Consider the following 14605-nt stretch of genomic DNA (forward strand, 5'->3'; position numbering starts at 1 on the left):
GAAAAAGAATTAAAACCAGGTTTATAAAATTGCTTGGTATCTTTAACGTATTGTATACCCAAGGTAAAAAAACTTTCTACTCCTTAAATGTATGTTCGTACCACATAAAGGTGTGTTGTAAACAATAGGTGCCTTTTGTGACCAATTCTACATAGCGCAGTGTTTCTCAACCTTCTTTTATATGCCCCCCCTGCAATTCTTGTGTTGAGACACTGACAAAACCCATAAGTCAGCAAAACAGAAAAAAAAACTAGGAATTAATTAAAAATTGTAAATATTCATACAAATTTAAAAACATCATCAAATCTTTCAAAAATTATATAGATCTGGCTTCTGCACAGACCGTCGAATCACATTGGCCTTTCGGAAGCATTCACGATTTCATCACAGGAAGTCTCAAATGTTCTGGAAATGTTTCTGCAAGTATAAATAAAGCTTGAAATGGCAAGACAGTGACTAACAGAGAGAAGTTGATGGTCGGCATTATTTTACTCCTATTCACAACGACTGTGATACATGGTATAAAAACAATCTTTTCTAGTGTAGAAAAATGGATAAATTTTTAACTGGACATAAGTGGGCATCTGACAACTGTGGAGCATTGATGTCAACAAATTCAGGTTCACAGAATATCACTCTGACAGTAAAATCAAGAAAGTATGCAGCAGAATATTTAAATTTTGATTTTACAAAGACTGAAGTAAATGATGAAGAAAGACCTGTGTGTTATCTGTTCGAAAATTTTGGCAGCTGATAGCATGAAACCGAATAAACTTAAAAGACATTTGGAAACACTTCAAAAGGAGTATGTTAAAAACAAAATAGAGATATCAGTTAAATATAGAAAGAGAACTAAGCATGTCAATTTCCAATGTATCACATGAAAAGCTTTGCTCTGCAACACATGCCCAAGAAGCCATTAATTTTTAATTTCACTGTTATTGTTTAGTTTTAATTAGTTGCTTGGGTATATTTTACAATATTTATATGTTCTCGTAAGCGTAACTAGTTTATTCAATACAGCGGATTTTATACATTTCATTTTCAGAGTGTATTTTATGTTGTTTTTGTGTTAATAAATATTTTCATGAAATGCTTTTGTTTCAACAAAGTAGTTTTTCCTTTGATTTCCACTTTCGTGCCCCCCCCCCCCCCCTAGATTTGAAAGTATCTGTCTGTCTGGCAGCCATGGGACCAGGTAATGAAAACATCATCAGTGCATTAAAGCCAGACTTTTGGTTTTAAAGTATGAGAATCTAGAGCACGTTGCTCATAAGCTTCCAAGTAAAAGTTAGCAATTGGAGGGGAGGCGGAGATAGCAGTAAGCACATGGCTGTGCTTACTGCTATCTCCGCCTCCCCTTCTTTTTGCAGGTAAAAACATTTAAAAACTTACATCAGGTAAAAAGTATTTTGCCACACAAAATAGCCAGAATGTAGCACATGGGCAAAGAGCTGTGATACTGGGCAGAAATTTGTCCTGTAAAAGAAGAATTGTGTCATTGATTGGGATGTTTTTGAAAAGGTCAGAGACGTCAAAACTAATAAATCACTTTTTTCTAGTGTGATGTCTTTAATTTTGTTTATGAAGTGTTGTGTGTTTTTAATATAGAAGGGGGGATAGTCTACCAACTCCTTGAGTGTTGATGCCAGTTTCTTGGTGAATGATAACTGGGGCTATCGATAACTTCAACTATTGGTTGAAGCAGTACATTCTGCTTGTGAATCTTGGGCAAACCATAAATTCTCAGAGAATGAGCATAGTGCAGAAGCAGTTTTTTAAACTGTATCCATGGGCCAGGATGTGATCGATTTAAATAGTTCTGTTCTCTGATACAATAATAATGGTGGTCTAAAAATCCCAAGATGGCACATATTCTACCCACATAACCTTTTGGTCTAAGAGTTAATTATAATTAGGACTAAGTATTCTAGGATCTTAACTCTAATATAACAACACTCATGTTAAATTATGGATTGGATCACCACTTTTGCTGTATTAAAACTATCTATATGAGTGAGTTTGTTCTCTGATGATGCCATGAATAATATAGCTTTGATGTTTTTTTTTTTTTTTTTTTTTATTTCACTAGAGGTCAGGCCAGGAGAATAACGGCTGATCACATCATTGTCACTTTAGCATACTGTTTGAAATGTAATATATAGCTTACATAAATGAATGAAACCAGAGTACCTTTCTGAGCATCCTATACAATGAATGTATTTTTGATGTTTTAAAACTAAGGAGTATGAGTTATGATTATAATCTTTTATAAACATGCTCTATTTCTTTTTAAATACAGCATATATATATTAATCCTATCTTCACTCCATTGGTTCGAAGATTAATAAGACGAGTAGATTAAATCAAGATAACAAAATAATAATACCTAAAAATGTCCAAAGATCCAGTTTTCTGCTAAAAGGTGATTCAAGACATCTCTGCAGAAAATCTCCAAGTCTTTTGTCACTTGATTTTTTCTCTTCTAAAAGAGTTCGTGCCACCACCAAATTAGAACAATAACATATATAAGCCTGAAGTCTTGGTACCTGTATCCAAAATCAAATAGATAAAATACTCTTTGGTTTATATGTGATACATGCAGATTTTTTATTTTTTTATTTTTTAATTCTATGGACATAAAAGTATTTCTCTAACAGATCACTGAATGGGTTTACTTTACTACAGCTGAGCCCTGCAAAACATGAGATGTGCAACAATACATTCACACCAATAACTGATTAAAAAGTGTGAAGATAAACATGCATCAACCATATGAAGTGCATCAAAAAATATGAAGTGCATCAACCATACATAAAAAATGTATGGTTGATGCACTACATATTATCAGAATTGGGTTTCATTTATCTAGCACACAGATTTTTAAACTAGGTTTGCCATAACGCTTCTTTTTTTTTTTAATCAAAAATGTAGGGTGAATTCCACCTAGGATGCAAGGAATATTTATAAGCTTTTTGATCCCAGAAGGCAGCTAAAAACATTAAAAAATACTAAAAATTCAGGTTTTTTCTCACTTTCAAATCACCATACTATCATAATATATGAAACCAAGTAACTTGCTTGGCCATAACAAGCCATTAGGCCTAACCTGTTGGAAGAGGAAGAATGGAGGGTGGAGGGATATATTACATATACTATCGAACTGAATCCAATTCATTTTTAAATTCAAGTTGCATTAAAATATTTTAGTTTAATTTATTAAAAGAGATACCAACTTTAATCTCTTTCAATATTTCATACACAAAGACAGCATTGCAGAATTAAATTGACACTATCACTGTTTTTGATGCAAACCAGTGATAAACATGATATAGTAGGTTACCTATCCAAATATATAATCCTGTTCAGATGGGCCAAAACTTATTTATATACTTCTCTTCCTGTTTCCTTATTAGAAATGTTTCTAAAAATAATAATACATAAATCATAATTCTACTTTTTTTTTTTAAATATATAGATTCTTATCTCGAGCCTGCGTATTTGTTGTTTCACTGAGTGTATATTTTAAACTTAGGATTAAGCATTCAAGCATCCAAATAAAATCAGACTGAGATATGCCTTAACTTTTTTATTTATTTATTTATTTTCAAAGTGTGTGTGAGTGTGTCAGGGGCAGCCAAACTTGATTAATGTAAGAGCCACATATGATAAACTTTAGATGTTTGAGAGCCGCAAGAACAATTATTACACACACATTTATTGTCACATGCTCATTTTGTTAGAAAAACTTTATATAAATATTAAGAAATATATGTACGTAATAATGTTTATTCATGTATGTAATTTTTAAACTGTTAATTTGAATTAGTTTCAAACATCAAAGTACACACACATTTATACCAAGTGTTGTTTAAGAGATAAGTGTGCCATGAGAGGTTTCATGGAAAAAAAAAAAAAAAAAAAAAAAAAAAAAAAAAAAAAAAAAAACAAGAGATAACTAATACTATTTATTTAAGACCATATATCTCAATCTCTGAATATTACAGGCCATCTTCAGTAGTGACAACAGTTAATTACAAAGAATGCAAATAATAGATGATTCAAAAAAGTAAGAGCTGCATGATGTTAAACATAGAATTACAAAATTCTATGTTTGTAATTAACTGTTTTCGCCTGAAGATGGCCTGTAATATTCAGGCTTCACTGAAATATATAGTTTTAAATATAAACAGTATTACTTATCCCTTCTATTTTTTCATGTTAATATATATACCAAATGTTTTCAAAATCCTGACTGATCACTGTTTTAAACTATACTGAGTATATTTAATTCAGTAATGAACTACAGAAACATCTAAGAAAAATATGCAAATTTGCATTTCATTAACATTAAATGAGGCTTCCAAAAATAAAAGGAGTAGAAACAGGTGTTTTTAATGATATTTGTCATAGTAAATATCTGAATAAACAAACACGCGTAATAACCACAGTAATAAGTTTTAATAAGTAAATATTTCATCCTAAGTATCTTACAACATTGTCAGTACAGTTCATTCAAACAATACTAGGAATAACATAACTAGTAACTAGGAACAACTGAAAATGAACTTGAAGCCCAATGGACAAACTTACAATGAAATAGACTTCATCCTCTTCAACAGAAGATATATAATAAATAATACCGAAGTGCTTAATAGATTTAACACAGGAGGTGACCACAGACTAGTAAGGGCAAAAGTATGGATCAACAAAAAATGGGAACGGAATAAGCTCATAAGAAAAAAGTCCAATTTAGTGAATCTACAAAATCTCTACCACAATAAAAGCTGTTATAGAGAATCACTCAAAAATGAACTAAAAAAGTTAAACACAGCTACAACCATCGATGATGCTAATGAAATATTAACAAAATCTATCTTGAATTGTGCACTAGAAATAGGAGATGTAAAAAGGCACCAAGAAGAGAGAAAAACTAAGACAGGAAACCTTAGATCTGATGAAGAAAAGAAGAAATATGAAAAGAGATTTGAATGATACCAAGAAAATAGAATATGCAGAAATTTGTAAAACTATATGTAAAAGGATGAAACATGAACTTAGATCATATAATACTAGGAAAATTAAAGAAACAATAGAAAACAATAGTAATATGAAGGTTCCTAAGACGAACATTATCAGTTGGAAAAGAATTATCAAAGGAAATAGCTGCTGTAAGAGGAAAAAATGGTGAACTTATAAAAAACAGAGATGCAATAATCAAAAGAATTCAGGAATTTTATACTGAACTCTATGAAGACAAAGACCAGGACATCCAAGAATCATCTATGGATAACTCGAGTGAGGAAGAACATGATGCCCCCGAGATCTTATAAGGTGAAGTGGAAATGGCACTGCAGGAAATGAAGAATGGAAAGGCCACAGGAGAAGATGGAATTATGGTAGACTTCTTAAAACTGGGAGGAAGCCCTGTCATCAAACAGCTGACTAAACTCTTTAATAAATGCCTAAAAGAGATAAAAATTCCAAAAAATTGGAACAATTCACTTCTAATATTAATTTTTAAAAAGGGCAATAAGGAAGAAATTAAAAACTACAGACCTATAAAGCCTACTCCGCACCATATATAAAGTTTTCACAAAAATTATAAATAATAGAATAAAATCCAAACTAGAGGGAATGCAATCCTGTGAACAAGCTGGATTTAGAAAGAATTACAATACTTTGGACCATATTCACACATTAAGACAGCTCATTGAAAAATCAATTGAATACAATAAAAACCCACAGGACTGAGAAAGCATACATTGAAACACTAAAACATATTTAGAATAATGCAACTTCTGTAATTAAATTATATAAAAACAGTGAAAAGTTCTCAATATAAAAAGGCATCCGGCAAGGCGACACCATACCTCCCAAATTATTTACAGCTGCACTAGAGGAAGTCTTTAGAAGCCTTGATTGGGAAACAACAGGAATAAACATAAATGGAGAAAGGTGGCATCATCTGAAATTTGCAGATGATATTGTCCTGATAGCAGATAATCTTGAAGATCTTGAAGAAAGGCTAAATCAGCTAAATGAAGCCTCCAGAGAAATTGGATTAAAAATAAAAAGAGAAAAAACAAAAATAATGATGAATAAATACATAAACCATAGAACTATCAAAGTTGAAAACCATGAAATAGAACAAGTTACTTCATATGTATATTTGGGCCAATTGTTATCCTTTGAGGAGTGCCAAAGAAAAAAGATTGAATGAAGAATTCACCTTGGATGGATGGCTTATGGGAAAATGAGAGACATATTCAGAAGTGACATCCCTATGAGTTTAAAAAGGAAAGCTTTCGACCAGTGCATACTTCCTGTCCTAACATATGGAGGAGAAACATGGACTTTAACAGAAGCCCTAAATAAAAAGCTGAGATCATTGCATGGAAAGAAGTATGCTAAAAATAACATTAAGAGATAGGAAGACAATATATCTCAAACAGGTGTCATGGATATTGTAAAATACATTAAACAGGCTAAGTGGAGATGGGCTGGCCATATTTCCAGATGCAGTGACGGGAGATGGACTAGAAAAACAACAGAGTGGAGACCAATGGATGGAGCAAGACAAAGAGGAAGACCGAGAAGAAGGTGGAGAGATGAACTGGAACAAATTGCAGGAGTGAGATGGATGGATGGGAGAGGCAGAAAACTGAGTGATCTGGAAAATCATGGGGGAGACCTTCATCCAGCAGTGGACAGAACCAGAAAGTTGAAGAAGAAGAAGAAGAAGGGCACATGATTACAATGGAATCCCAATATGCGTGCAGTAGCATGTTATAGAATTAATTTTTTTTTTTTTGTTATATTTTAATTTAATTCTATAACATGCTACTGCACGCATATTGGGATTCCATTGTAATTGTGCGCACTAACTGTATGTTATTCCTAGTATTGTTTGAATTAACTGTACTGACGATGTCCTAAGATATAGTATAGTAAATAATATAGTAAATATCTTGTCAAAACATGGAGCTATGTACCATTAAACTTAGAGATAATTTAATCAGATACCACCCTACAAAAATTATAGTTTTATAATAATATTTTATGACACAGTTGCTATAATTATCAAGCTAATAGGTCTTGTGAGTCTCCATGTTGGTTGCAAGTTGTTGATGATCCAGCTGATATGTTGTGAAGGCTGTATGGATTAGCCCCATCAGGTGTAGATTTGTAAGGATTGCACAATGCTTCGAATTTACAGAGTACAGTGATTCACAGCAGTATGTTGTGCTGAAAATTGAGAATCGCACACTGTTTTCTTCAGTTCAGGATATTTTATTTTGGAACTTGCTTCCAGATCATCTTTAGACCAGTTCTCCCATAATTCTATTATTTCCATTTCCACAGCAGATGATTCTGTAAGCAGAGGTTCAAGAATTGGACAACAATTAATGATCACATCAACCATGAATAGATTTACAAGCAAGGTGAAGCAAGGCTTCAGCTTATGCAAGTCCTCAAACCTGTCTAGGAAATTTTCAAGCAGTCCTTGTAATTTATTTTTGTATTCTTCCAGTTTGCAGTCTTTATTTCGATATCAGGGAATGTACTCTTACTCTTTAAAGTACATTCTATCTCCGTAATGCCTCGAAAAAGCCAGACAGTTTGCTGGCGAAACTGGTAGGTTTTAATAAATGTTTATTGTAAAATACTGGTCTGTATTAATAAAATTGTATTTCTGTACTCTTACTCTCTTTTTTGAGACTGGGAAAGTAACTGAAGTTTCTTGACAATACGTCTCTTTGAAAAACTCTTATTTTATTCTGAAAGCTGAAAATTGTATGAGTAAGATCAGAAACAATCTTATCCTTCCCCTGGAGTGCCAAGTTGAGACTTCATAGATGATTCATTATATCTGTAAGGAACATTAGATTGTGCATCCATTCATTTTCAGATGATGACAGAATTTCTTTTTTTTAAGAAAAGTAATCATAGGCTCCAACAGATCCACAAACCTACTAAAGACATTGCTGGTTGACAGCCCCCTTACAATGCAATAGAAAGAGACATCACTGAGTTTATCTTCAAGCTCTAGTCCTCCAATAAAATTTTTGAACTGTCAATGGGTCTTCTCATTTAAGTGTATGAAATTGACAATTTAAAAAGAGATTTCATAACATCTTCATAAGTAAAGTATCCAGCTGCCAGGTGTTCACAATGAATAATGCAATAAACAGAGAGAAAGTCTGGAAAGTTGGGATCACTTTTCATAACTGCAATCTGCATTTTCCCTCACCATTGCAGGTACTCCATCTGTTGTACCACTGACAAGTTGTTTATCCAATAGAATATCAGCATTTGTTAAGGCTCTGTTAAGTGCATTTTTAATGTCAACACTGCGTTGTTTTTTTTAGTTGCACTAAAAGAGTTGTTTCTTTTAGTGCCACTAAGTCCAACATCTCTTTCTTTCACAGTTACATCAGATGAAACAAAACAAACAAATACTGCCAGCTGTGGGTTGCCTTGTATGTCTGTAGATTCATCAAGAGCTAAGCTGAATGCAAGGAATTATAAATTATCTACACGTAAACACAAGGAAAAATATTATTTATTAAATACACTGCCAAATATTTCAGTTTGAAATTAACGTCAGTGGCTTAAACAATAGTTTTTTACAAGGTAGAATGCAAACAATTAATTTATTCAAAATAGTACTAGCTAAGTGATGTTAAATCACTAATAGTTTGTTCATTTCAAGCTGAAATATTTGACGGTATATTTAATAAATAATACTTTTCCTTGTGTTTATGTGTAGATAATTTATAATATTATGGCACAAGTTTCCCTCAAAACTTGAATGTAAGGAAATTTCTTTAAATTATTTTGCATTTTGTCTCCAACATTAGCACTCACCTGGGAGATACGCCTCTCTCTACAGTGTGGCATGAAGCTGGTATTTGTGTTATTAGTCACTGAAGTTTTGTGTTATTTGGATCTAATATACATCTTCAGTCATATTCTTCTTAACACATTTGCTATCAGAATATGAACATTTAGTACGAGCAATATTCCATGATATAACAAAACTAGCTTCAGTCATTGTATCAGCTGCCTCACTGAACGTTGTCAACAGTGTCTACTGATAACTTACTGATGATTTTAACACAGTTAACTTGTTTTTCCCAATTCTGATTTAGGTGGATAATCAGACGAAAAGTTTTTGTGATTTGTTTCATAGTGGTGTGTCAAGTTACTGGCTTTGTAATGACTCAGCGACACACTGCAGATAAGACACAGAGGTTTACCTTCTTTAATGGCGAATGTAAAATCTCCCCGATCCCCATTTTTAGTTAAAATTTCTGTTTTCATCTTCATACTTTCAGTTCTTACAATTTGATGATGCCTTCACAAAATTTTCAAAGACACTTCTAAAAAAATTAAAGTGAAAAGAAACAATAAGCTCCAACACACGCAATGCAACCAAACTCTACAGTAGCAAGTATCACACCAACACTCCACTAATTTCACTGCCCACAATCACAAGCCATGCCCATTAAAACTAACATTGTCAGCACTGGCTTGTACAATTACTAATTCAGTACAATTACTAATTAGATGTCAGATCAGGAATTAGTACAATTACTAATTCCTGATCTGAAATTTTTTTAATTCCTGACTCAAATCTAGAATTAAAATTACCATTTAAATTCATAAATATATTTACTCACCATGAATATTAAACTTGTTTTAATCCTCTCAAGTTTATACCCAATAAATAATTATGATGATTGAAAATTTTATATTTACATGTTATATTAATTGTGATGCAAAAAGGAGCTCAGCCAACATATTTCCATGAGCTGCACATTATATGTCAAAGAACCACATGTGACTCACAAGCTGCAGTTTGGCCACTCCTGTACTGTCTTCACAGGAACCATGTTCTCCTACAAGAACGTACATGTGGAAAATAAAACAGAGTGACTGGAATACTTTTTCCCCCATCTTGCAAAAATTTAATGCTATAAAAGTCAGCCGAAACCTTATCAATGAAGCAAATGTACACCTGTTACATACCTCATCTGTACATGCAACAGCAGTTGCAATTCCAAAAACATCATCTTGATTTCCACTCTATCTAATGCCTGGAACTCTAGAACCTAGAGTGCCAAGCAATCAAAACAAAAAATCAAGACAGAGCCAAGGATTTATTTTGTAGATACCCTACCACAGCAAACTTAATAGTATTTAAATATACTCAGGCCAGGGCACGTTATGTGAAGCAGAGTCAAAAACAATCTTGGATTAACTTTACATCGTTGACCAATGCAAAAATTGTATGGGATAAATAAAATCTCAAAAATGAACAGTAGATATAGAACACACTGTTTATCTACCTTGGAATATAATGGATGAGTTGCTGCTGATTCAAAAGCAATTGCAGACATTTTAGGAAAAAAATTTTCCAGAATCTCAGTAATAGCTTCATATCTTCCTGATTTTTTAACATTGAAAGATCAACAAAAGAAACAATAAGCAAGCTTTTCTGCCAATGGATTTAATCAGTACAATTAGACATTCATGAAAGAATTGAAAATAGCTATTTTCCTGATGATATCCACTTATCCATTATGAGATCATAAAACATCTCCCATTACTTTCTATGAATCTGTTTCTCTTACTATAAAAAAACAGAATACTTACAGATAAAGAGTTTCTGGATTCAGCCACCCTTTTATCCATATTGTTACACCTGATATCTTAAGAATGTAGAATTCTCAGCTATCATGGTGTAACATGAAGAATAAATAAATCAAAAACCCTGCATAAAAGATAATAGATGAATTAATTAAAAGAAAAGGAAGAAATTCTTGCATCCAATAAAATATATAAAATATAAAGGTGTTTGTTGAACAAACACCTTTATATTTGGACAAAGAAATTGCTGTCCAAATAGAAAGAAAGAAAGAATATATTAATGTTGTAATATGATACAAAAGAGAAAATTTATCTAAGTAAGACAGAAAAGGATTAGTCATAAGAAATGGTATGTGAGAGACTAGAGATTAAATTCATAGAAAAATTTTGGAAAGGGGATTAAATTAGAGGCTAGCACAAGAAAAACAACAGACAATCGCTTAGGGTCAATTCCCGGATTGAGACCCCGTTACGGGCTCGCCGATCAAATGGCGTTTGGCAGAAAAACGCCACCCTAATTGGTCGGTAAAGTCAAGTCAAAAAGGGGGTGGGGGGGGGGGGGGGTGGAGAAAAGAAGTTGGAGAAGGTGCTGTTAGGAGAGAGGGTATAAAAGGGTTAGAAACCCCCCCCCCAAAAGGGGGAGACTTTTTTTGGCTTTTGGTTTTGGTTCTGTTCCAGGAGAGTTCTTCGCGAGCTCTTTCGTATGGATTTCACGGTGTTTTCCAAAGTGACAAGATAGGGGTTATATCTCCGTCGTCACAACACGGAAACGAAAGTGAGTTGGATTTCGATTCCGTACTTCCTATGTATGAAGAATGCCATATAGTCAAAGAAAAGAAAGCATATTCTTTGTGTTTCAACTCCAGTGTCAACTACGAGAAAGGGAAAGAAGTAAAGAAATCGATGTCCACGTAGCGAGTTGTACAGCAGTTATATAGATGATTCAAAGTGTGTCCTAAGTTACGAGAGGTTAAGACCACGTAAGCATAGTTCAATTCCAAAAGGAACGTAGGAGAAACAGATTATCGGAGAGGTTATACCGAGACAGTTCGATCAGAAAAAGGTAGAGGCCCATATGGAAAATTCAAGAAAGAAAGGTACTGTAAAATATATCTCGTGTTAACTAAGATTCGTCTGTATTAGTTATCATTATTCTAATACTGAACTGTTGAAGTGACCAAGAAAACAATACTAGGACTTTAGTATATGACAGAATATAATGAAAGTAAGCTTACTAATGTTAATATTATATGAGTAATTAAGTGTCCTGAGAATTTTGCATGTCTAATATATTGTATAAGATAAGAAAGTTTAAATGTCATAGTTATGTGTCAGTGCAGTAAATGGTTTAGTTAATCTACTTAAGTTTGGATAGTTAAATAGTGTGAATTAATCTTATATGTCCGTGTCAAATGAATTTATGTGTTGAATGTGTATGGTGGCATGATCGTAATACCCATTATATGATCATAGCTTAATTATTTATGATAAGCTAATGTCAGTTTGTAAATATTTAGTACAGTATTGAATTGAGTAATAACTAATATTTGAATTGTACCATTTTAAGGAATTTAATAAACCTTTTGTCCAATGATAAAACAGTTGTCTGAAATTGCTGTCCAATGCACCACTTGAAAAATTACGAACCTAATCACGCGGGAAATTAATGTGTTAAGAAACGAGATAAAGTGTCACGACTGCAACATAGTTTCACTTTCAGACATATTTTAGTTCTTTCTCCTTGTTTTTGTATATAATATCTTAAACTAAATGTCCCAAAAGGTGAGAGCATAATAAAAATATTAGGATACTAAGAGGAGAATTAACTTAAGTATTAGTAAAAATTTTGGCGATATCTCGTGCGTAGATAATAGTTGAACATAGATAAAGGGGAAATAACTAGATAGAATAAAATCATAAATTGGGACGCAACAATATCACCAGTTTCCTGGTGATATGGATAAAAAGGTGGCCTATCCATCTCCATTTGTTGCGGTTTGCATAACAGAGTTCCATGTGGTATCCGGTCAAACGCCTTTCCAAAATACAGCAGTATCATCATGTAGCCATTCCCGTTATTCACCTCAGTTATCACTCTATCTTTCCTCTCTCCAATCTAGGTTTCTGAAGTTGAAGTCTCCATTATAATTACTGAACTTGCACTCATTGTACTAATTTGTTGATAAATGTCTTCCACATAATCCCTGACACTCCCCTGGCCTATAGCAGCAACCAATTTTAGATTTTATCCTATTGGTCTAAAATCTCACACCAGATTGAGTGAAAAGAACTGCCGTCATCAGCACAACTGACTCCTACTCTTATTGGCTGCAATTCATCTGCTATTATCAGTGATACCAAACCCCTTGTCCTGTCTACTCTCTCCTCCCTGAAAAAAACTAATCCATCACATTCTATCCCTATAACTACATTATATGCTGTTAGCCAAGTCTCACTAATGCATATAACGTTTGGCAAGGTTGCACTAACTAATGCCAAAAAAACTCCAACTCTTGTTCCTGATACTCCTGGCATTAGTATATAGAAAATGAAGCATCCCTATAGGCTTCCAACACCTTTACTACCTGAATTGCCCACCCTATTCAATACTTTTGCATGAGAGACTAGATTCTGCACTTGTTTGTCATTCTCGCATTCATTTGCTCCATGGGTCCCTTCCTACACACACTCATCTACTCTATTTTTTTTTTGTTTTTCTGGCTTTGTGCTTTTAGTGAACAAAGTTCTCTAGACAACTAACTCCAAATTTATTTAAGTGCAGTCCATCAGCATTGCACAAATCCTTACGTCTATCAAACTCAGGCTATAGGTCCAACAAACTCTACATCATTTCTTCTGCACAACCTGCATATTGATTCATTAGTTATAATCGCCCTCATTCTTCAATTTGCCTCTATCATAGTGTGGCAGAAGACTCAAACTTCATCTTCTCACTTCTTTCAATAACTCTTTCATATCCTCCCTGAAATACAAGACTTTTCACCTCTCAGGTCATTGGTTCCAGCCAAAATCAATTCTTTCAGCTCCAATTTCTTCATTCTAACAGCATTACTAATATTAATTTTCACATCAAGGAAACAAGATTTTGTAATGCTTTCATGAAGTACTCTCCTTATCATAGAATCGCCATAAAAATTATCTATTTATGCTCTTTCTCTCATTTATTCTTATAATTTTGTTTTTAGCTTTGGACCTTTTGCTTTTCTGTTCTCAGTTTAACTAATCTCTTGCTGTTTCTGATGCCTTTCAATCTTGCACCTTGTCCTGTGAAAGACTACATGCAAACGAGCTATTTCTTTATTCAGCTCTTTTACATTCTCCTAAACTTCTTACTTATGCTATCTTACCACTACTTTTAATCACCTCCTTTATACTCTCATGTTTCTTTCACCATTGTTTAAACCTGGAACTTCATTCTCGCCAATACTTTTGGTTTCAGCACTAACTTTCACTACTTCATTCTCTTGCTTCTGACAAGTCTTGCATTTCTGGCTCATAAAACTTCTATAACACACTCTCTGTACGGCCAATCTCATACAACAATCCATTTTCTGTTTGCAGTGAATATGTAGTGCAAGCACGCGCGTGCACGCACACTTCACAAAACATTCCCAATGTCAAACCCACTACGAAATGATGTGTTGCCTGCTATTGTGCTCGTTCGCATTGGAGCCATGAATAACACAGTTTATCTATTACACATGGTATATCAAAATTAAACAAACACACTCAACCATACACAAGAATACAACAGTTGCTAATTATCAAAATATCAATCAATATTGATACAAGGACTTAGCTGCAAGCTCATAATCAAGCAATTATTAATGTTTAGAAAAACTCTGATTCCATTAGCACCGTCTCAATCAGGGAGGGCTCGTCCATAGGCACCGAGGAACTGCAGCACCCCCAGTTTTTCTCGATATAT

The 14605-nt window shown here is 33.5% G+C and overlaps 1 protein-coding gene across 2 annotated transcripts in view; it reads right to left on the reverse strand.

Annotated features, from left to right (window-relative positions):
* Positions 1–14605, reverse strand: part of LOC150109200 (rho guanine nucleotide exchange factor 3-like) — a 235143-nt gene that overhangs the window by 78587 nt on the left and 141951 nt on the right. For both annotated transcript variants that reach the window (XM_090406217.1, XM_090406208.1), the window contains one exon: positions 2390–2549. In XM_090406217.1, the coding sequence (XP_090262343.1) occupies positions 2390–2549 (160 nt within the window). The remainder of the gene's footprint in view (positions 1–2389; positions 2550–14605) is intronic.

The sequence above is a fragment of the Typopeltis vanoorti genome, chromosome 2, assembly GCF_054136105.1.
Source record: "Typopeltis vanoorti isolate ZY-2024b chromosome 2, IOZ_Tvanoo_1.0, whole genome shotgun sequence".
Taxonomy (NCBI): domain Eukaryota; kingdom Metazoa; phylum Arthropoda; class Arachnida; order Uropygi; family Thelyphonidae; genus Typopeltis; species Typopeltis vanoorti.